The 24,573-nt window shown below is 44.7% G+C and overlaps 1 protein-coding gene across 1 annotated transcript in view; it reads right to left on the bottom strand.

The window, feature by feature from the left end:
* The window catches only part of LOC137428960 (tetratricopeptide repeat protein 39B), a 133,895-nt gene that overhangs the window by 104,382 nt on the left and 4,940 nt on the right, over positions 1-24,573 (bottom strand). The window contains exons 2-3 of the mRNA XM_068118879.2: positions 9,913-10,017; positions 9,605-9,736 (exon numbers count right to left, since the gene is read on the bottom strand). Coding sequence (XP_067974980.2) covers positions 9,605-9,736; positions 9,913-10,017 — 237 coding nt within the window. The remainder of the gene's footprint in view (positions 1-9,604; positions 9,737-9,912; positions 10,018-24,573) is intronic.

Raw genomic sequence — 24,573 nt, 5'->3', positions numbered from 1 at the left:
ATTTCGCCATCAAGTTTTTTTGTTTTTTTTGTATACTGAATCGAGGCTCGTGAAAGAGCTAACATTTATTTCACAAACAATTAATTCGCTTTGTCAATCATTTAAAACGCCAACCATCGAAATAAAATGTAGTAATAATACTCTTTCTTTTATTTTGGAGATGGCACATATGGTAAAAAAGATTGTTTCTTTCACTAATTCAGAAGCAGAAATAGAGGAGGATGAGGAGTGGCTAACTAATAAATTAGATTATCACGGTTATTTTAAATCAGAACAATTTATGCGTATTGGGAAACTTGGCTCTATTTCAAGTAATCCTATTGCAATACACACAGAAATGAATGAGAATAATATCCCCAAACCATTATTTTTATGTTGTAATAGCATTATAGGCACTGTAAAAATGTTTATTGACCCGATTGAAGATAAATAATAATTTTTTATATTAAAATAGCAAGAAAACGACTTCAGGAGAATTTTAATTTTTGTATTCAAGGATACTTGCAAGAAAAGGGAGTAAAATTTTTAATTCCTTATGAATTGGAACATAAACAGGGAAAGTTTGTAATCAAGGCTTGGCCATATACAGATATTGTAAAACCTACAACGAGAGATCTGCTTAAAATATTAAATAAAAATGAACTTCTCAAAGTTATTTTGAAATATAAAAGTCTTTTAGAAGATGTTAACAAATCCTATTGGTACCCTATTGTGAGAAAAATAATTATAAATACAAGATTAGCTCAAAATCCAGATGAATATATGTATAATGTACTCTGGGGAGATGCCTTAAGGGTAAAAAGGGAGGAGGAAGAGAGGGAGAAGGAGGAAAAGGAGAAAAGGAGAAGGAAGAGAGGGATAAGGAGGAGAAGGTGGAAAAGGACAGGGAGGAATGGAAGACGATGAAGGAGGACTTGGAGAAAATGAAGGAGGACTTGGAGAAGATAAAGGAGGAAACAAGAGTAGCAGCGGTAACAGAGGAAGAGGAGGAAGTAGAGGCAACAAAGGAAGGGGTAGCAAAAGTATGGGCTGAGGCAGTTAAAGCAAGAGCAGGAGCAGAGGCAGCAAAGGAAAAATGGGAAGCAATAAGAGCAAGGAGAGCAAGGGAAATAAGGGAAGCAAAAGCAAGGGAAGAGGAGAAGAGGGAAGCAGAAGCAAGGGAAGAGGAGAAGAGGGTAGCAGAAGCAAGGGAAGAGGAGAAGAGGGTAGCAGAAGAACGGGAAGAGGCGAAGAGGGTGGCAAGGTCAACAAAGGAAGAGGAGGAAGTAGCGACAACAATAGAAGAGGTGGTAAGGGCAGCAAGGGATGAGGAGGAAGGGAAAACAGGGGGGAGTCGAAGAAAGGGAAAAATGGGAAGCAATAAGAGCAAGGTTGGAAGCAAGGAGAGCAAGGGAAATAAGGGAAGCAAAAGCAAAGGAAGAGGAGCAATAAAAGGCACGAGCAATTTTATTGCCACGAGCAATAAAAGGCTGGCGCGGGGGCCTGCTTAAGGAGATGAGTGATCCAGCCGAACCAAGAAGAGAGAGAGAGAGACGTGGGGGTGCTGGCATTGCGGCAATAGTCCGAGACCCTCTAGGGCCTATTGTCGCCGGTTGTTGAGACGCGAAGATGCCGGCCGCTGTTCGCTTCGAGCCCGGAGCGTGAACCTGGAGTGAACCTCAACGCTGTGCCGCTGCACAGACCTGCCAGCCCCTTACCATCTGCCTGGACCTGCCAGATCCTTACCATCGGCCTGGACCATTCGCTCCCTGGCGCATCCCTACCATTGCAATTTCCCTGTCGTGTGAGTCTGTTCCTTTTGTCTGTGTTTTATATTATAAGACTGTTTTAAGGCTTGCCCTGTGTCTTCTTCTTCTTCTTCTGTATATTGCTTTCGTTTCTCCTTTGGTTTCTTTGGTTTTGTAAATAATTAATAAATGTCTGTTATTTCTTACCCTTTTGGTTTCATTCTTCCCCGATCGCTTTAGTCTTTTCCCCATTGAGTACCTGTGGCGCGATTTTGGGCCAAACGCTTTATAATCGGGTTAGTCTTTTGTTAACGGCCTGAGTCGTGGCTCACTTCGCTCGGCATGTCCATTACAGTCGCAGCTCGGGCGGGGCTCATTTCCTCGCTTACCGGAAGGCGCTGGTAATTAGGTCATAGGAATAATTGGCCTACTACCCTATTCAGCGCTGACCAGAAGTGGCGAGATAGTTCCAGGACTCGGACGGCCAGCTTAAAAGACGAGGGGATTAAACCCCCCTCGGTAAGGGGAGTGCCGAAACCGAGATCCGTAACAATACCTTCCCCCTTATAGTATGGTGAAAGATACATACCTTGGCCCTTATAGTGCGGTGAAAGATACATACCTTCCCCAATCCCATTCCCAGCTGTTTTACTAACACCTTTCGTATCTTTCGTAATGACTTTATATTTTCTTAGCTCATGTTTTCTTACAACAACCATCTTGTTTTTATTCTAAGTAAAATAAAAAACTTTTAGCATTTTAGTTTTAATTTTTTCTATTTATCCGCTTTGATTTTTCGTTCTAGTCGCGAATAATTAGTATCCGGCGGCCAAAACAACTTTTCAAAACATAATTTATCTTTCGTTGAAAATTTTGACGGAATTAAAAATTCGCCGCTCGACGTTAACATAACCTCTCCTCTTTCCCGAGTAAATACAAGACCTATTTTTCCAAACACTAACTCTTGATAAGTTTTCTTTTTTCTTGATCACTCGTGTTAAAACTACATTCTAGAAAAAACAGTTTGGTGTTCATTTATTAATTAGTTTATAGTTATTATATAATTTTTCCAATTATTTGTTGAAGCGTAGCTGATCGCGTAGCTGATCGCGTAGCTGATCTACAGTTGATTGTTAAAGAACTTCACGTAGGTGAATTCTGATGGATCTAATTTCACCATTGAAAGAAACCATACGGTGATCCTGATCGGTTATCTTAAAATTTACTTTAGAAATGGTTTTTCCTGATATGGGCAAATAGGTGAGATTCTTTGGCTCCATATTGAATTTATAACCTATTGGAGTTGAATAAGCACTGAATGAAAATATTGTATTTGTTTTTACTCCATCGTCATAAACACCATCAACCAAATCGCAGTGAATTAATATTGAATTTATACCTGAATTTATACCTGAAATAATTTATACGTCACTGACAAACGTATTATTATCCTCAAGCTTTTTTGCGGAGAAACCTAACATCTCACGGAATGAATTAGTAATAGTGAAATCTATTTTATAATTATTTTTAAGTCTAATAGTTGATTTTGATGTATGTTTTTGAGTATCTATTTCGGTATTTTTTGGTTCATCACCTTGTTCGTTTATAACACGTGAAATTTCTGAACATAGTACAGGTATCTCGTAAGCTCCGGGTGGTACTTCTATAGTTTTATATCCAGTTCCCGGATCATAACTAAACTTGTTATTCTTTTCTGTGATATTAAACAAGGTATTATAGGCTTCCAAAGACAATAACGCCGCTTCATATTCTTTTGTGGGATCAAGTTGTACTGGGTATTGGAATGGAGTCGTGTGATCACTCGTTGTAAAATGAAATCTAAGAGTTGTGTTTCTCATTTTATTGTATGTGAGATAAAAGATCTTTGTATTGACATTTATTAATTATTTTCATATTCATCAACTGATCTAAAATGGCTGATATTTCATTAAAACAATTGTTATTTCCCACCTCCTTACTACCTAACAGCAGTAATAGCCTATTAACTAATTGTGATGAGTCACTCGGAAGAAAACTAACGCCTGAACCAAGCTTACTTAAAGCATTAAGAATATCTTTTTCCTTCTCATTCGTACTACCTTTACCCTTAATAGATCCCTCATAATCAATCACGTTTAGCAACTCAATATACTCTCTATCTTCCTCTCTTTCCATATCAAGTGGTGCATCAAAATATTTTGACCCACTGAGCCCCGTTTTTGTGAGAAGAAACATTAATCTAGGGGTTAATTTAACATTTGGGTGAGTATAACTCAAAAACAACAACTTGTAGCGGTTACCGCTGGATGCACACAATCGCCTTGCACCGGCCAGAACACAGCCAGACGCGCCTCTCCCGGGCATGCCCGGACTCACTGTTCCCGGGCACGCCCGAACCTCCCGGGCACGCCCGGTCTCGTCTTTCCCGGGCATGCCCGCTCTCGCCTTTCCAGGGCTCGCCCAGAGCGTCTGGGCATGCCCGCTATCGCCTTTTCAGGGCTCGCCCAGAGCGTCCGGGCATGCCCGTTCTCGCCTTTCCAGTGCTCGTCCAGAGCGCCCGGGCACGCCCAGCCTCGACTTGCCAGGCCGCAGCCAAACACGCCCGGGCAGGTCCAGACTCGCCTTTCCAAGGCTCGCCCTTGACACCCGGGCATGCCCGGTATAGCTTTTGCCGGGCAAACTTCCCGACATAAATGTGTATATATATATTGCTGCCCGATAAACGGGCTTGTGAGAATACCTGAGCTGTTTTGTTTCAATAAAGCAACTCGGACGAATTCAGTCTTTGGTCGCGTCACTTCTTTCGACTCGCGTTGGAGCGCAGTTCCTTCAAACTCATCATTAAATGTATATACCTCCTCGTTAACAAGAATATACTCTCCTTGTTTTCCTGCTGAAATGAGTCCCATTTTGGTTAAAGTTATGTCCCTTCTATATTCATTGTCTTGAAGAGCTTGCACAACATGATTAGAAAGTTTATTTGCCTCCCCAAAGTCTCGGGATGATTGTGTTGTTTCTATATTTGTAAGTTCTTGATTCGCTAGTTCATCCAACTCTCGCAACTCCTGTTGTTGTTTGGTAGTAAATGTTATCGCGGGGACTTGATCTGATAGGTCATTCAAATCAGGCACTTCTTGCCTTTTTTGGGTTGGGGTATATTCTATCGCAGGAACTTGAAACGAAACCCCCTTTTGTTCGGAAGATTGTAAAAGAGGTTTAAAAAACTTCTCTTGTTTTCTTTCAAATACGTCTTCACCTAATAGCTTTTGTCTCCGTTTCTTCCTTATTCCCTCCTGTTGTTTAACAACTTTTGAGAGTAATTGTTGATGTTCCTTAAATTTTCTTACTCGTTCTTCAGCATTCATTTTATTTATGTAAAGAAATTATTAGTTATTATATCATCTTCTTTAACAACGATATATTTATATTTTTCAGTCGTATGTTTCATATGGTCCTCAAATTCCTTTTTACTACATAATGTAGAACAATTATCCCTCCCAAAATTGGTTATATCTAATGCATTTAGTTTGAATAAAATAAAAGTATTAGCATTGTTTCTTATTGAGCGACGAGGGAGTTGAAAGTATGATTGACTAAGATAAATACAATTACAGGAAGAATGTCTCCCCCTCGTATAGCAGCTGTCCATAACCGTTTGATTTTTCTCATTAACACAATCATCAAAGATGACGAGGTTCTTTTTTGTTTCATCTAAATCTTGGGGTGAAGGTATATCATCCGTATTATCAGTGAGAGTACAAGTTATGGTTGTAGGTGATGTGGGTTTTGATTTCTTTTTCCATTTTTGTAGAGTACCACAAAATAGTTGTATTACATCCTCAATGTTGAGCTCATTTAGTTTGTGTTGAAGCTTAAATAACCCGATTATATCTTATTTTTGAAGGCCGGCATTAAAACCTTGTGATAGTGGTTGGTACTCTGGCTGAAAACTAGACTTTGTGAAAATTATTAAATTTTCATAATCTAAAAATTTTGGGGTAAGGAGCATCTTTAAAAGCAAACAGGTTTTTCCACACACCTCGAACCGACTATTAGACATCTTAACGAATTTGGGAGGTTCTTATGATTATTAAATTGTATCTTACTAGAAACCTGTCCCTAACCCTAACCCTAACCCTAACCCTAACCCTAACCCTAACCTAATTTCCCACACGGGTAAAAAATCATCCATTTTATATAAGGTGGAAAATATATAGCGGGTAATCATTCATCATGTGTGTTGTTATCTCTATTTGTATTATAATTACTAGGGCGTGCCCGTACGTGGGTGCAAAAAAACATGCGTGCAAACAACAACAACAAAAAAAAACTTTGAAACCACGTGGCAGTAACGACCACAGAACCCCCCCCCCTCTATTTACATGAAATGGTTTGGTCCATTCGCAAAGCCAAAGCGAACGGCTTGCGAGTACGGTAGAACCCCCCCCCCCCCCTCTATTTACATGAAATGGTTTGGTCCATTCGCAAAGCCAAAGCGAACGGCTTGCGAGTACGGTGACCATACCTTGGGAACCACTTGTCCGATTAATTTCAAACCTTGAAAAGGCACATCCTCGGGTCCCCAGCAATATACCTGGCAAGTTTCAAGTATATCGGACCCGTGGTTGTCGAGAAACAGCGGTCACAGACAAACACACACACACACACACACAGACACACACACATACACACAGAGATTACTGGAATTATAGATAGATGTATACATATTAGAAGTGATTCAACCAACTCTCTAATTGTGTTAAATATATCTTGAAATATTTTGAAAATGGGTTCGGCCATTTTATATACTCTATCAAAAAATAATTTTTATTTTCTTATTATATAAAATAGGAAAATGGGAAAATGGGGAAATTGTTTACTTAAAGGAATAGTTTTTAATATGTAATGGGGTGGGGGTTCCTATATGGCGATGGATTGCATTACCCATGGCGTATGCCAGGGGTTTTGCGTACCCGCTGTAGGAATTCCCATTCGTTGTCACAAATATTCATAAAATAATTTTTATTTTCTTATTATATAAAATAGGAAAATGGGAAAATGGGGAAATTGTTTACTTAAAGGAATAGTTTTTAATATGTAATGGGGTGGGGGTTCCTATATGGCGATGGATTGCATTACCCATGGCGTATGCCAGGGGTTTTGCGTACCCGCTGTAGGAATTCCCATTCGTTGTCACAAATATTCCTAAAATAATTTTTTAACCACACAGTTAAAAAAATGGTTGTTATAATTATTTCATTATGTTAAAAACTGGAAATTCGAGAAAATCGTGAAATCTGACAAATCAGAAATTTTGAAAATCAATTTTTTTTATTTTTTGAAAAATGTGAAATCGGAAAATTTTGGAAATTGGGCAAATCGAGAAAATGTGAAAATTGGAAAATAATTAATTAATTGATCACTTCCGGTTTGTGGTGAGTCACTTCCTGTTTTTTGGGTTGAGGCAGTTTCGGTTTGGGGGTAGGGGGAATGTGGGGAGGGTGGGGGGGGGTGACCTGGTCTGGAACCTACCGTATACATCTACTGATATGTGCAAATTCTCACTGATTGTGAGGAAAATATGTGCAAATAAATAAGTCGAGAATAATAAATAAGAAGAAGAAGAAATAATAATAATACAGAGTCGAGGCGCATGGAGGAGCTCAAACATGGAACGAATCAGGAAGGAACAGAAGAAAAGAAACACGAGAAGGAGAAAACACACAACAGCTGAGTTGAGGGACAACATGGAGAGACACTTCAAAGATAAGGGATGTGAGGAAGAATGGGTACTAGGGGAGGATATAGGGGTGGACAAGACGAATACAGAAGCAAACTTTCAGGAAGGAAAACAGGAAAGTTGTAAAGAGGTGGACTTGGGAACTGTAAATGAGGGTAGAAAATAACATGGTTTTGGATGAGGGGTGATCTGAGATGGTGGCGAAGAGCGGTCTTGAAAACCTGGAGGGAAGAATGAGATGGAAGAGAGCATGAAATTTCGTTCCACGGTCGGGGAAAAAAGAGGGTCGACCAAACGAGTGGAAGTGAGCGGTGGCTCTCGATTTTGGCAGTTCACAAGGAAGTGGTGGCTGGTGAACGACGTGCATCCAAGGTAACTGCAGGTTGTTTCAAGGTAACTACACCACCACGGGAATCAGCGTTCATGGGTATGATGAGGGTGGGAGGATAGGTATGATAACTGAAGACGAGATGGGATTAATCTGTGCGTACGGGAGAACAGGTGTCTGTGGAAGAATTCCCAGGCTGAATTAACATCAGGGCTGATAGATATAGATGACCAATCCTGAAGTGAGATGGACAGTTCCTATCCAAAAATAGTCACGTGAACAGCGTTCAAATCCTCACTCCTCTGGCAAGAGTCATGGCACCGAAACTGCGCTCATGTGGGCCTACTGAAACCGCAAGCCGATGGAAAGGATTGTAAGCATTGTTTGCTTATATTATTCACCTTGTGTTCATGGCTTGGTGAGCCCAATTATTAATACAAACAATCATGCTTATGCACATTTCTCTATTATTATATACACATTCATTACCAAATGATTCTCAAGTTTAGGAGAAAAAATGGCTTTATTCTCTCAGTTTTTATCACCAACTTGTAATAAGATGCCATATCATCAAGACGTCATGGTAATGACTGAAGCCAAGGTATTCCATGAATACAATGCATATGTATTCAAAGGTAAAGGATAAAGAATACAATGCTTGGGTGTAAATTTGGGGATGTAAATTTATTCAATAATCGCAGGGTTAAAAGGCATTGCTCGGATGGGGGAACTGCAAAGTGGGAGGTGCAGGAGAGCAGATGGAGAGGAGAGGCAGGAGATAAACTGAGAAGGGGTCAGGAGGACCGCCGCCGCTGGGGGTAGGGGGAGCAGGAGAGCTGGTGGGGTGGGGGCAGGAGGACCGCCGCCGCTGGGGGTAGGGGGAGCAGGAGAGCCGGTGGGGTGGGGGCAGGAGGACCGCCGCCGCTGGGGGTAGGGGGAGCAGGAGAGCCGGTGGGGTGGGGGCAGGAGGACCGCCGCCACTGGGGGTAGGGGGAGCATGAGAGCTGGTGGGGTGGGGGCAGGAGAAAAAAACTGAGTAGGGGGTAGGGGAGCTGGTGGGCCTGGGGGCAGAAGAACCACTGGAGCGGGGAGGTGGGTGGGTGCGGGGAGGGGGGAATTAGAAGGACAAAGGCATCACACATAAGTGAATGAGTGGCAGAAAGTAAAGGGGCAGTAGGTGGTCAATAAATGGAGAAAAAAGAAGGGATGGGTATGAGAGTAAAAATTAAGTGACAATGGGCAGCACTCTTCAAAGACAGGAGGAAGATGCACAAGACAAGAGATACAAGGATTCCGTTCTTTAGACAAGAGAATAGAGGGATAAAGGAATGGGAGATGAGCTTTCAGCTTAAATTGGGGAGGGTAACCAGGTGTGGGATTCTTTAAGAATGTGCTCGACCAGGATGGAGGGATGAGAGCATGGGAGGATCAAAGCCAGAGGTGAGGATATAGAAAACCGAGTCCACCAACCTGCCTGCGGTGGGCAGGAAGTACACATCAGGACTCGGCCTCCCGCTGAGATATGACATTAATACTTGGACTTGATTGCTTCCAGGGAAACAACATGGGAAGAAGCTACCAGGTAACTAGGGTAGCAAGGTGGGAAGCCGCAGCAGCCCAGAGTGGGGGGTCATACAGACTACATGATACTTTGAATGAATGTTAAACGCAAGTTTTAGGCCTTGTGAGATGTATTTTCAGAAGGCTAAGCCTTTTCCCCCTCCAAATGTACACAACCTGGACATTTATCTCATGTGCAATGTGCATGTTTCATGCTGATTATCAAATTGTTATTTCGCTTATACCTACCGGCTTATAGCCTCGAGTGCTTCATGCAACCGGCAAATGGCCATATCCATGGCTGCAGGCTCAAACTGCAGCATGGCTGCCATCACTGCCAGTGTTGCCTGCGTGACTGGAATGTACAGGCCTAAGCCAGAGCTGCAGACAGGAAGACATATGGAGTCAGCAATTTATCTACAAGTTGCACAAACACTATTACATAACATCCCTTCGTAAACATGACCTCTTTCTTCCATGTCTCCAAAATTATTTTCTATTTGCCAATATGGCGCACTCTTTGCCAAACTCCATTCCTCCCTATGGTTTTCAAATACCTGGTTTCAAGCATAGCTGCCGCTTCGTCATAGTTGTTGCTGTAGTAGAGACCTATTGCAAGGGTACAGAGCTCCAGTTCCTTCTCCAGCGCTGTTTGTGATGCACTAAAATAACACAGACAGACAGTTCAAATATACAGGCCCAAGCAATGTACAAGTTGAAGAACTTTAACGACGAGGTCATTTGTTCTCATCAGTCCATGATACGAGCGTATCATACGTTCTCATCAGTCCATAGGGCTGGCGTCAGGAAGGGCATCCGGCCGTAAAACATTGCTTCAAAAAGGGGACCAAAAAACAACAACAACCACGGTTCCCGAAAAAGGCCAACCCCCACTTTGCGGGGAGAAATGGCCTCTAAAGGTGTTTTGTTTTTTTTTTTAGTCCATGATACGAGCAAGAGGAAAAATGTTTTCCCCTTCGTCTTTCTTTTCCTGATGACGAGGCGAATCCCACCACAGATGTTCATACTTTTCCATGTACTTTACAACCAGTGTCACAAACCTTGCTCGGCAATGGGCAGGTGTCTGGGTGCCGTTGGCAAAGTCTCGTTTTTGACACCGAAAATATTTTTCAGGAGGAAAAACATTTTGTTTCCCCCATTATTTTCAAGCCACAGGTCCTTGAAGACACCAATTTTTACGACCTCAATTTGTGCAAATAAATTCTGAATTCCTGATTTAACTCGCTCCATGAAGTCCAACCCCCAATTTGGGGCTTTGGCAACTCCATCACCCACCAAGGAGCCATGCTCCATTGTAGAGCCTCAAACACAGCCGAGATAGGTCATACCAACAAGATTTGTGTGACAACAAAAAACTTTTTTTTTTCTTTTTTTTTAATTTTTAAAATTTTAAAATAAAATTTCTTTTTTTAAACGACCATTTCACCTTCACCTTTAACCCGGAAAGGTATGATGTAAACTAAGCGTAAATGCTCCTTATCCTTGCTCTCGGCTGTCCAGAGAGGGTAATATCCATCCGATCGGACAAACCGTAGTCAAGTTAAGGTTAAAATGTCTATAATTAGGGCATCACCTTAAAAATAAGGTCAAGGCCAAAAAAATGTCAACCACACATAGTCAACCAAAATGTCAACCACACAACCACTCATTATCGATGCAAAATTTCATTCCAAAAGTCCCAGCCAGCACCGATTACAACTCAGAAATTGGCAGCGAAGGAAGAAACAAAAATGGTGGGTTGTACTCATTGGGGTCTAAGAAACTGGGCCAACATTAAAAATTGGGGGCACCAACAGAAACAAACCCAACAACAGCTCCAAGCCTTCCCCTGTCCTTCAGGGGAGGCTTCATTTGGAAGGAAAGTCATAAATATTTTTTATATACGTGTAGACCTCGCTCTACTTTTCTTTACCTTGCACTAACTATTGTGAGTACTGTATATTGTGAAGAGAATACACATACACACACACATATATATATATATATATGGGTGTGAATGGATAGCTCAGCGGTGGCATACTCGCATAATCAACTTTGAGCTGTCTATTTTCGCTCTATTTCAGGTCCTGGTGACTATGAACTGACATCCTGGTGTTTTGCAGTCAGGGTGTTGCATTAGTGGGTGTGCCATCCATTTGACGGGATGTTCGGCTGGGGTCACCTCTGCTAGCATTTACCAGCGAACATTCAAGATTCCGCAGTGCCTGTCGCAGAAGTAGCACACTGTGTGCCTACTTCCTGGCCAGATTCCAAAATCCTGCCCTAATCTACACGAGGCACAACTGCAACAGCGGCGTTACTACACACAACCCCAATTGGTAGTTTTCTTCTTCATTTACAAGGTGTGAGCCCAAATGGTGCCAAGCTCTGCCCTGCCTTGAACAAAATACTCCTGCACTTCCCCCAGTCCTCAGCCAACTGTCTCCACCTCCAAACACCCTCACCTTACTGATGTCCCTCCTCAACCAATCCTCCCATCTCAACGTCAGTCTACTCCTTTTCCTCCTATCTTGTTCCCTCAACTTATCCGCTCTCACTGCCATTCTCTCTTCCTCCACTCACACCAAGTGTCCAGCCCACTTCAGCCGGCATGTCACCAATCTCCCCTTCAAGCTCATCTGCACACCAACCTCCTCCCCAGTTCTTCCATTCTCCTTCTATCCACCCTCTACACTCCTGCAATGCTCCTCACCAAGTTGTTCTCTCAGACCTACAGCATCTGCAATCTCTCTGTCAGTGCTACCGTTTCAAGACCGCAAAGGTAGGCCGGCGTCACACAAGCCACCAGAATGTTCCCTTTAAATTTCTTTGATATTTTTGTCTGCCATCAGTCCCTCCACCCTCATCCACACATATGCATTCACCTGAATCCTCCTCCGCACCTCTGCCTCCGACTTACCATCCCAGATCACTGTTCCCCCGTGATACTCAAACCTATTTCTCAGTCTGATTTCCTTCCCCTCTAACCTGATTAGAGATAGGAACGTCCTTTTTCTGCTGCCCGGCCCACATCACCTCAGTCTTCTCCATACTCATTTTCAGCCCATGCTTCCTGAATGTCTCCTTTCACTCTCTTTCCTGCATCTGCATCTCCCACCGACTCTCCACCACAGCAGCCAGATCGTCCGCATAAAACATTCTCCCCAGAACACCCCTCATGTTTACCTTCCTGCTTAACAGCTCCATCACAATGATAAACATGAATGGGCTGAGTGATTTCCTGCCTTAAACAGACCTTCACATTGAACTCCTCCGACATCCCAGGACCACCCAAATCTCTTCCCTTCCCTTGTGCATTCCTTCCACCAACCTAAATTCTGCCTCCCATCCATCTCGGTGTCGCCATAACCATTTCTCTTGGGACAGTGTCATAGACCTTATCAAGATCCACAAATCCTAATGCCGAGGGATCTCCAAATTATTTTGCATGAACTGTCTCAAAAGTGAACATCCCACCCGTCATCCCCGTACCCTTCCTAAACCTGTTGTTATTTGGCCATCTCCTTCTTCACTCTTCTGGATGCCCCCGTCCACAATCTTGTCCATTACCTCCATGACGTTCCTCAGAAGCATAATGCCTCTGTACATCCATGTGGATCCTGTACAATGCCCTTCCTCTCCCACATTGGCACAATTAGTCCTGTCCTCCAAGCCTCCAGAAGCGAACCCTCTCTCATACATATATTGAACTCTTCAACCAACTTATCCCACTGCAATTAGCATCGCTGTACACACCTCATCAAATCCCAGTGCTCTTCCCTTCTTCATCGTTTGTAATGCTGTCCTCAACTCATCCTCCGTGATCTCCACATACACAATCTCCAGCTCACAGTCGCTTCCTCTTGGATGAACAGCTCCTTAAAATATCCTTCCCCTTCCTTCAACAATCTCACCCTCACTAGCAGTAGATGCTCGTCCCCATCGTTAATCACCGTCCCACCCTTCACATTCCTTACCATCCTCATCCGCAACTCGCGAGCCATTTCATAGATCATCTTCTTCCCACCATCCTCTTCTAACTTGCTGTACACATCCTCTTCCATATCATTCCTTGCCTTGTCCACGGCTTCTTTGATGTTTTCTTCTTTTGTTCATAGAAGTGCATCAACCCTGCATCCAGTTATCCCCCTCCATCCTTGATCTTCTCTATCCTTTCCCAAACCTCCTCCTGCTCAATGAATACCTTCACCACCTCCTCCATCCACCATACCTGGTTTATATTCCTTGACGATGTGCACTTCCCTGATGTTCTTCCACACAACTTCTGCAATTCTCCTAAACGTCTCCATGTACTTCCCCCACTCCTCCAAACCTACGGCTTCTTCTCCAAGTTCCTCATACTTGGCCCTCACACCCAGGGCGGTGTAACCACTAGGCAAACTAGGCGGTCGCCTAGAGCGGCAAGATTGGGGGAGGTGTGGAGATGCGGCAAAAAAATCAACAAATTATTCATGAAATTACATAAGAAAACAAGCAAACTTCAGTCGGGGGAAATTAAAAGTCCAAATCTACTGATATACATCACCGACATCTGACGTCAGTGTAGGGGGCGTCTGTTCAAGTCGTAGCTCCGATTGGAAGAATTTTTATTTTATTCGTACTCATGTTGGAAGCTTTCAGGCTCAGGTTGGGGAATCCTGTGGGCAGGACGGGCATGGCTGGCTTTGGCAGCCTTGGCCCAAAGCATACAGCACACAGGCATGGCATGTAAAGTATGCAGGTGATTGTGGTACAGCAAGACAAGGCTGTCACAGGCTGGCAGGTAGGTAGGTAGGTGATGCAGGTATGGGCTGGCAAGCAGGTAAGACAGCCAGCTTCACCCTAATCTGTCCGAAGCTAATCTATCTCCCCATCTGATCTACTGTATCTATTCTCTCACCTACTCTCGGTCTCTCAAAGTTATATTAACCCCTTGTTCTTCTGCTTTGCGAAAGCAGAAGTTTTATTCATGCTAATGCACAATATTCAATTTTGGAAGTTAATTGTGGGTGGGTGGAGGGGAGGGGGAGAGGGGGGGGAGGGATAGGGGTATAGCCCTTGCACCGACCCTACTCACCCCCATCTTGTACTCCAGAGCGATGCTCTCCCTGCACTTCCCCCACTTTATCATCGTCCAACCCCTGCTCTTAACTTCCTTCCTTTTCTGCATACATACCACAGGCTTGTGCTGGGTGGTGATATGTCCTCCCACGACCACCTTACGATCCTCAATCCTACACAACTGTTGCTTCACAACTACCGACACATCCAGTTCCGTTTTTACATCGAGGTTGCAATATTCCAGAGTATCCCAATATTTACAGAGCAGTTACACATCTGAATACAAACAAACGACGCAATGAGAGCTCAAAACGTCATTTAAATGAATCTGCAAAATGGAATGAGGATGAAATATAATCAGTAATTGGAGAGCTGCGGGACACATCGGGCCAGGTTGTGAGTTGTGACGTATTAAACGAGATGTCAGAACCCTTCGCACTTGGTCCAAGAAAACTCGAAACAGGGGATTAGGATCATGAGCATGAGGGTGAAGGAGGCTCATGAGCATGAGGGTGAAGGAGGCTCATGAGCATGAGGGTGAAGGAGGATCATGAGAATGAGGGTGAAGGAGGATCATGAGCATGAGGGTGAAGGAGAATCATGAGCATGAGGGTGAAGGAGGATCATAAGCACGATGGTGAAGGAGGATCATGAGCATGAGGTTGAAGGAGGATCATAAGCACGATGGTGAAGGAGGATCATGAGCATGAGGGTGAAGGAGGATCATAAGCACGATGGTGAAGGAGGATCATGAGCATGAGGGTGAAGGAGAATCATGAGCATGAGGGTGAAGGAGGGTCATGAGCACGAGGGTGAAGGAGGCTCATGAGCACGAGGGTGAAGGAGGATCATGAGCATGAGGGTGAAGGAGGATCATGTGCACGAGGGTGAAGGAGGATCATGAGCATGAGGGTGAAGGAGGATCATGAGCACGAGGGTGAAGGAGGATTATGAGCATGAGGGTGAAGGAGGATCATGAGCATGAGGGTGAAGGAGGATCATGAGCATTAGGGTGAAGGAGGATCATGAGCACGAGGCTGAAGGAGGATCATGAGCATGAGGGTGAAGGAGGATCATGAGTATGAGGGTGAAGGAGGATCATGAGCATGAGGGTGAAGGAGGATCATGAGCATGAGGGTGAAGGAGGATCATGAGAATGAGGGTGAAGGAGGATCATGAGCACGAGGGTGAAGGAGGATCATGAGCACGAGGGTGAAGGAGGATCATGAGCATGAGGGTGAAGGAGGATCATGTGCACGAGGGTGAAGGAGGATCATGAGCATGAGGGTGAAGGAGGATCATGAGCACGAGGGTGAAGGAGGATTATGAGCATGAGGGTGAAGGAGGATCATGAGCATGAGGGTGAAGGAGGATCATGAGCATTAGTGTGAAGGAGGATCATGAGCACGAGGCTGAAGGAGGATCATGAGCATGAGGGTGAAGGAGGATCATGAGTATGAGGGTGAAGGAGGATCATGAGCATGAGGGTGAAGGAGGATCATGAGCATTAGGGTGAAGGAGGATCATGAGCACGAGGCTGAAGGAGGATCATGAGCATGAGGGTGAAGGAGGATCATAAGCACGATGGTGAAGGAGGATCATGAGCATGAGGGTGAAGGAGAATCATGAGCATGAGGGTGAAGGAGGATCATAAGCACGATGGTGAAGGAGGATCATGAGCATGAGGTTAAAGGAGGATCATGAGCACGAGGGTGAAGGAGGGTCATGAGCACGAGGATCAAGGAGAATCATGAGCATGAGGGTGAAGGAGGATCAAAAGCACGATGGTGAAGGAGGATCATGAGCATGAGGGTGAAGGGGGATCATGAGCACGAGGGTGAAGGAGGGTCATGAGCACAAGGATGAAGGAGGAACATGAGCATGAGGATGAAGGAGGATCATGAGCATGAGGTTGAAGGAGGATCATGAGCACGAGGGTGAAGGAGGGTCATGAGCACGAGGGTGAAGGAGGATCATGAGCACGAGGGTGAAGGAGGATCATAAGCAAGATGGTGAAGGAGGATCATGAGCATGAGGGTGAAGGAGAATCATGAGCATGAGGGTGAAGGAGGATCATAAGCACGATGGTGAAGGAGGATCATGAGCATGAGGTTGAAGGAGGATCATGAGCACGAGGGTGAAGGAGGGTCATGAGCACGAGGGTGAAGGAGGATCATGAGCACGAGGGTCAAGGAGAATCATGAGCATGAGGGTCAAGGAGGATCATAAGCACGATGGTGAAGGAGGATCATGAGCATGAGGGTGAAGGAGGATCATGAGCATGAGGGTGAAGGAGGATCATGAGCATGAGGGTGAAGGAGGATCATGAGCACGAGGGTGAAGGAGGATCATGAGCACGAGGGTGAAGGAGGATCATGAGCACGAGGGTGAAGGAGAATCATGAGCATGAGGGTGAAGGAGGATCATGAGCACGATGGTGAAGGAGGATCATGAGCATGAGGATGAAGGAGGATCATGAGCATGAAGGTGAAGGAACACAAAGTGCAATGGGGCACAGGAGCATTAGTCATCAGGGGAAACACAAGTTTAGAAAGGGGGCATAACATTAGCCTGAAAAGAGGGGATGGGATTAGTATTGTTTTATTTAACATATGTACACAAATATCTAACACAAACGCACACACAAACGCACATGACCTCCTGTTGTGGACCGAGTGAAAAGATCTACACAGTTGGAGCGGATGAAAACGAGAATGGTGGATGATGACAGGCAGAAGGACGGAGGGGAAAAGAGAGGTGAAGGAGAGAATGAGGATGAGGATAATGGGGACCAGCGGTAATGGAAGAAGAGCTTGCAAAAAAAATAGTGGAGATGAGTTGAGTGACCACAACTATACAAGAAAGAAACAACCGACGGACAAAAATACTGGTTGGGAGAACCGACAAAGCACTCAAGAGATTGGTACCAAAATCATCCCCATTAAAGGAACTCAACATCATGAGCTTTGCAGCAGCACCGCTCATTCAAGAAAATAATAACAAGAAAACAACACTGCAAGAAGAACAACCAGCCCATACAGACAGAGATGAGGCATCACCATAGAAACAGCCACCGGAGACACAAAGTGAGCAATTGAGAAAAGAAACGGACAAACACAGCAATTTATAAGGGGAAATCGAAGCCAAGATAATGATGAGAATCCAAAAAATAAAAAACAAAAACAAAATTGGAAAAAAAGACCGAGAGGTAATGGCTGCTGAAAGCAAAATCAAAACAGATGATTGCAAGAAAGATTTTTAAAAAACGATGACAAAGTCAACAAATCAAGAAAACAGACCCGTATGTTTGAAAATAACCCGAAAAGATTATACCGAGAACTAGAGAAACAAAGGCCAAACGTGTCAAATTCCCCTGAGAAAGATAAACTTGAAATTCCTGGAAAGGAATCCATGAGGACTCAAAATAACAACAAAGAGGCAGATTGGATTCAAAACGTCGACGAAAAAAAAAAACATCTAAATGAAATGCCTTCAGTGATTTTTAATGATGAAAAGAAAACAACAACGAGCAAAACTGTCAAACTTTTAAAGCACAGGCTCAGATGGAATTCTACACGTCTGGTTTTAAAGCAACTAGATGCTCTCCACAATCACTATGCTCGAGCATTCAACAAACTTATCCAAGGGGAGGAAACGTTGGAAGAGTGGCGCACAGTAGGTAACACCTTCCTCGTCCCAAAGTCTGAAGAGACCCAACTACCTCACAAGTATCGACCAATAACATGTGTGTGAACAATGTACAAACTCCTGATGGGAATCATCACTGAAATGATAAACCATTTCCATCACAGAAATGATAAACCATTATACCATGAAGAGGTCCCTTTGAAACCAAGAAACTGTAACTGCATTGAAAATACATTTACATCTTCATGCAGCTGTATGAATCAAATTGGCACCCTTTATATAGACCTTTCTAGAGCATTACTTGGTTCCTCCTAAGAACACAAGGGTAGTGCAGCATGCACAAGAGATTATTTTGAACGTCCATGATTTTCTATCATCTGGCATTTTCCACAAGTCATGGAATGTCCCTTCTTTTTTTACGGATTTGTAATGTAATGTGGATATGAATTTGTAATTGTAGCGCCACTTCCGGGTGATGGTGGACAAGGGTATTACGAATGAGGCATCAGAACCCTCAGTTGTATCACGAGTACGAGGACTCTGACCGCTCCTGTGGATATATTTTAAATTATTTTATGTGATTATAATAACGGTAACACCATAATGATTTATCTCACCTGACACGCCAGCTGTTCACAAACACACACAAAAAGCCGATCCAGATGTGTCCCATTATCAATGAGCTTGCCAAACCAGCCGTCCCTTAACCGTTTCGTTGGAGTGCTAGCTTGAGTGCTTAAGCCACTTGGCGAGCACTCTACAAACTGCGTTGTAATGGGACACACCCACCGAGCAGTATATATAACCGGAGCGAACCCCACTGTGATGACAGGTTGGCAGCAAGTGGCACCAGCGATTCGTCATTACCTCCATCTTGGATTACCAAAGCACAGGGATCATCTCACTGTTCTCACTGGTTTCAGTTAAAAACATGGTGTTCATGTTCAGTGTTCTGCTGTGCTTTTGGCTGCAATCACAGGCATTCCCTAGAGTTGAAAGTGACCAAAAGCATCACTTTTCACGAGTAAGGAAACTTTATTTTATAATGTTTAACGATATTATTATTATTTTATTATTGTTTGGCTCTCGGTGGTGAAGTTTCAATTATAGCATATTATTTGCTTGTTCAGAGTCGCCGATTCGCTTTATGCTTATGCTGATGTGATGTGTTTCATTTATCATGTGAATGTATATTGTTATAATCACCAGTAAAGTGCTTCACAATGGTATTGAGTTATTTTGTGTATGTGTGTGTGTGTATGTGCGTGTCCATATGGGTATGTGTGTATGTCGTTGGTTGTTAGCTACATATGTGGGTTTCAGAAAGAGGAACAGAGAGCCCTCCCTGGACTCAAAGTATCCATCTTTGTGTGTGTGTGTGTGTGTGTGTGTGTGTGTGTGTGTGTGTGTGTGTGTGTGTGTGTGTGTGTGTCTGTGTGTGTCATTGGTTGGTAACTCCATGTGCAGATTTCGTCTTGCTTTTTATGCCTACGCCGACAAAGTCGCCGGAGGCATTATGTTTTCGGGTTGTCCGTCCATCCGTCTGTCCGTTAGTGATAGGTTTTCATTACCGCGATAACTTGAGAAATGCTGAAAGGAAAAAAGGTATAATTATATATATTATGATGCAAAGATAAACTGATTCCATTTTGGGGTCAAGAGGTCAAAGATCAGAGGTCATGTTAAGTTACAATTATTTCGTTACCGCAATAATTTAAGAACGGTTGAAGGGATACAAGTCAAACTTTGTACAGGAACGTACAATGATGAAAATATGAATCTATTCGATTTTGGGGTCAAGGGGTCAAAGGTCATGTTATGTAAAAATTATGTTGCCACAGCAGCTTGTGAACCAGTGATGGGATTTTGAACAAACTTGGTAAAAGTATATGTGATTCAAAGAAAACTGATTGGATTATGCCATCAACAGATCAAGGGTCAGAGGTCATGTCAGGTAAAAATATGATAACCTGAGAACAGCTGAAGGGATTGAAATAAAACTTGGTATTTGTATTATAATGATGCAAAAATGAACCGATTAGATTATGGGGTCACTCGGTCAAAGGTCAGAGGTCATGTCAGGTAAAAATGTGATAACTTGAGAACAGCTGAAGGGATTGAAATAAAACTTGGTATTTGTATTATAATGATGCAAAAATGAACCGATTAGATTATGGGGTCACTCGGTCAAAGGTCAGAGGTTATGTCAGGTAAAAATGTGATAACTTGAGAACAGCTGAAGGGATTGAAATAAAACTTGGCATTTGTATTATAATGATGCAAAAATGAACCGATTAGATTATGGGGTCACTTGGTCAAAGGTCAGAGGTCATGTCAGGTAAAAATGTGATAACTTGAGAACAGCTGAAGGGATTGAAATAAAACTTGGTATTTGTATTTATAATGATGCAAAAATGAACCGATTAGATTATGGGGTCACTCGGTCAAAGGTCAGAGGTCATGTCAGGTAAAAATGTGATAACTTGAGAACAGCTGAAGGGATTGAAATAAAACTTGGTATTTGTATTATAATGATGCTGATTATTACATTGGAATTAAATTACATTGGAGCTAAAACTTGGAATGATGATTATTACAAAGCGGTGATGTTGGCTGATTTTCAAGCAGATGGCAGTTGACCTTGAGCAAAAGAGAGGGTGAAGAGAACAGAGAGAGGGAGTGAAAGAGCGGAAGAACAGGATTTTAGGACCCGTGGGCTGATGCCGTCAGGTCCAGTTGCAGAATCAGAGTCGAGGGTTGACAGAAACTTTTCCACCTTGTCAGGAGGAAAGGACACTGAGTCCAGGAGCAGCTGGGTACGACTGGGTACGGTGGGTACAGAGAGGGATGGGTTTGGGACACAAGATTTAGAGGCAAACACAGAGTTGAGGCATTCAGCTTTTTCACGTGCGGAGTCAGTTGTGTAGCCGTTTGAGGTAAGGGAGGGGATGGAGGGGGAACAAACACCAGAAACAGATTTGACCAGACGCCACCAGGATTTGGAAGAGGGAGACAGATAAGAGAGTTCGGTTTTGAGAACGGAGAGATATTGTTTCCTGGCTCTCCTGAGGGTGGACACACACTTGTTTCGGGCTTTGTGAAAGGAAATGAGATTTCCTTCCGTTGGATTTGCTTTCCAGGAGATGAAGGCAAGTTGTTTCTGGGCAACAGCCTCACCACAAGATTCCATGTACCATGGACGGGAGGAAGGGTATGACAACTGAAAGTCAAAGGTATGACAATGTCCTCAGAGGATATTGGACGTACGGGCCTGGTGAAACATCAGATCCACACCGGTGAGGCCCGGCCTATTTGTCAGCCCGCCCGACGGCTCCCTTGGAGCAAGAGGGAGGAAGCTGACGAGCAGGTAGAAAAAATGCTCGATGCAGGCTACCCTCGATGCCGTTGCAGGCTCAAATTGGTTCTCAACCTTGGACCTCAAGAGTGGGTATTGGCAGGTGGAGATGGATAGGGCAGGGAAGGAGAAAACGGCATTTTCCACAGGTAAGGGGCTTTATCAGTTCACTGTGATGCCGTTTGGTTTGTGTAATGCCCCCGCTACCTTTGAACGATTGATGGAGCATGTACTGGGCGGCATGACATGGCCGTCATGCCTGGTGTACCTGCATGACATCCTGGCACTTGCTAAAACATTCCCCCAAGCCATAGCTAATTTGGGCCAGGTGTTTGGGTGCCTTAGACAGACAGGGTTAAAGCTGCATCCGAGTAAATGCACTTTGTTTGCTAGAGAGGCGGCCTATCTAGGTCATGTCATCAGTCGCGAGGGGGTAAAAACAGACCCAGGCAAAATTACAGCGGTAGAGGAGTGGCCCGCACCACGTACCATCAAGGAGGTGCGGGGATTTTTGGGACTCTGCTCCTTCTACCGGCGCTTTGTGGCAAAATTTGCAGAGTTGGCCCGACCCCTTCACCGGCTTACGGAGAAGGGGATGAGATTTAATTGAACAAGGGAGTGCCAAGAGGCCTTCCTAGCATTGAAGGGGTGTTTGACATCCGCACCCATTCTAGCATACCCCACTAGTGACGGGACATTTACCCTGGACATGGATGCAAGCCAGGAAAGATTGGGCGCAGTTTTGTCCCAGACACAGGGGGGCGTGGAGAGAGTGATCGCTTATTATAGTCGGGCCATGAGTAGGCCCGAGCGAAATTATTGCGTCACTCGTAAAGAGTTATTGGCTATGCTGGCTGCCATGAGCCATTTCCACTCGTACTTGTACTGGTTCGAACTGACCATTCCTCCCTGCAATGGCTCCTCCGGTTCAAGGAACCTGAGGGCCAAATTGCAAGGTGGTTGGAAAAGTTGCAGCAGTACGATTTCAGTGTGACCCGTAGGGCCAGCAAGGCCCATGGGAATGGCGATGCACTCTCTCGACGTCCTTGTTTGGGGGAAAACTATAAATTTTGTGTGAGACACGAGGAGAGGGAACAATTGACAGACTCCACCCCTACCCTCGTAGTCCGTGCAACTCAGGTGAGAGGGCCAATTTTGCCACTAACCACAGATGATGAATTTGGAACATTGGCTTGGAGCATGGCCCAGCGGGAGGATCCCGTACTGGGACCGGTGTACGAATGGGTTCGATTGGGACAAAGACATAATGGGGAAGAGGTCACCCCCCTCGGAGCGCCAACAAAGGCATATTGGGCTCAGTGGCAAACCCTGGAGTTGAAAGATAACATCTCATATCGCAAATGGGTGGAGGTTCCCTCTGAGAGAACTTCCTGGCTGGTGATAGTCCCAGACAAATTTAAGAACATCATATTACAGCAGGTGCATGGTACCCGCTCCGGCGGCCATTTGGGCAGGACAAAGACAACATCTCGGGTCCGCCGGAGGTTCTATTGGGTAAATATGGGGTGCGACATACAGGACTGGTGTCGGAGATGCGACGCCTGTGCTGCTAAAAAGGGACCAGCATGGAGGATGAGGGCCCCTCTTCTATTACACCAGGTGGGGGCTTCCCTTGAGCGGTGGCTATGGATATTCTAGGACCACTACCCCGCACCCGCCAAGGTAATAAGTACATCCTCATTGTAATGGACTATTTCACCAAGTGGCCGGAGGCCTATGCCCTCCCCAACCAAGAAGCCGGGGTGGTAGCACAGGCCTTCGTGAAAGGATTTGTATGTCGGCATGGGATTCCGGAGGAGCTGCACATCGACCAGGGTCAAAATTTTGAAAGCCAATTATTAAAAGATGTGTGCAAGCTCCTGTCAATTAGGAAGACAAGGACAACGCCCTTAAGACCTCAATCTGATGGGATGGTGGAAAGATTCAACAGAACCCTGGTTCAACAATTGGCATTGTTCACCACCACCCGTCAGGACGACTGGGACGAACATCTCCCATATTTGTTAATGGCCTACCGAACCAGCCAGCACGGAGCCACCGCATGCAGTCCAGCGTTGCTTATGTATGGGCGGGAGTTGCGGGCTCCCGCCGACTTGCTATGCGGCCCCGTGCCAGAGTCCACTGATGCACCGCCGAGGGAGGGCTTTGCACATCACTTGGAGGAAGGCATGGAGAGGGTCCATGCCTTCGCACGCCGCCAGCTTCAGCTGGCGGGTGCCAAGATGAAGCGCAGGTACGACCACTGGAGCCAGGGGAGTCAGTACGCTCCAGGGATGAAGATTTGTGTCTTCAATCCCCGGAGGCGGAAGGGTAGGTGCCCCAAACTCACCTCTCCCTGGCAAGGCCCGGGGGTCGTCCTGTCACAAGTCTGTGACGTGGTCATTAAGATCAAGATGGGGCCACGAGCCCTCCCTCGGATCATCCATGCCGACCGGTTAAGACCCTACACCGGCAAGCAGGCGCCCTCATGGATCGCCTCGGCTTTAGAGGCCGAGGCAGGACCCAGTACCTCACATGACGGGGGCTCATAGTGCGAGAGGACTGGGGGTGATAGTGGGAAATAGTGTCCGATGTAGAGGGATGGTAGCTCGACCATCGCTCACATTTGGGGGCAGAGGAGCAGTAGCTTATGGGGTTTGGCAGTGTGAACTAGCCAGGGCGGGCTAGGATAATTGTTAGGGATCTAGAAAGATGACTTTAGGAGACTTGAGATTTAAGTAGTGACTTTTGTACAGGTAGTGGGGACGTAGTCAGATTAGGTGGATATTAATGACGAGGGATGTGCTTAGTGTAAAGGGAAGACAGGGAAAGCACTAGTATTCGAGGGAAGGAGCTAGGTAGACGATGCTGTGTGTGTGGAGAAATTGTGTATGAGCTTGAGGATGCGCTTTAGGCGCAAATGAGGCATTGAGAATGAGAATCTTTGTGGTGAGAGTGAGCAAATGAGGCAATGGTCGAGAATGGTGTGTGTGCGTGTGTGTGTGTGTGTGTGTGTGTGTGTGTGTGTGTGTGTGTGTGTGTGTGTGTGTGTGTGTGTGTGTGTGTGTGTGTGTGGAGTATTGTGGACAAGTGTAAGTGTATTGAGTGATTGGCTTGCATGGGGTGCAAGTGAGAATACTGAGTGGTGTGGAAT

This window comes from Myxine glutinosa, chromosome 6 (genome assembly GCF_964187855.1).
Source record: "Myxine glutinosa chromosome 6, kmMyxGlut1.1, whole genome shotgun sequence".
In the NCBI taxonomy this organism is placed as follows: Eukaryota; Metazoa; Chordata; class Myxini; order Myxiniformes; family Myxinidae; genus Myxine; species Myxine glutinosa.
The sequence above is the reverse complement of the archived record's forward strand: the minus strand, read 5'-3'. Positions and strand labels throughout refer to the sequence as shown.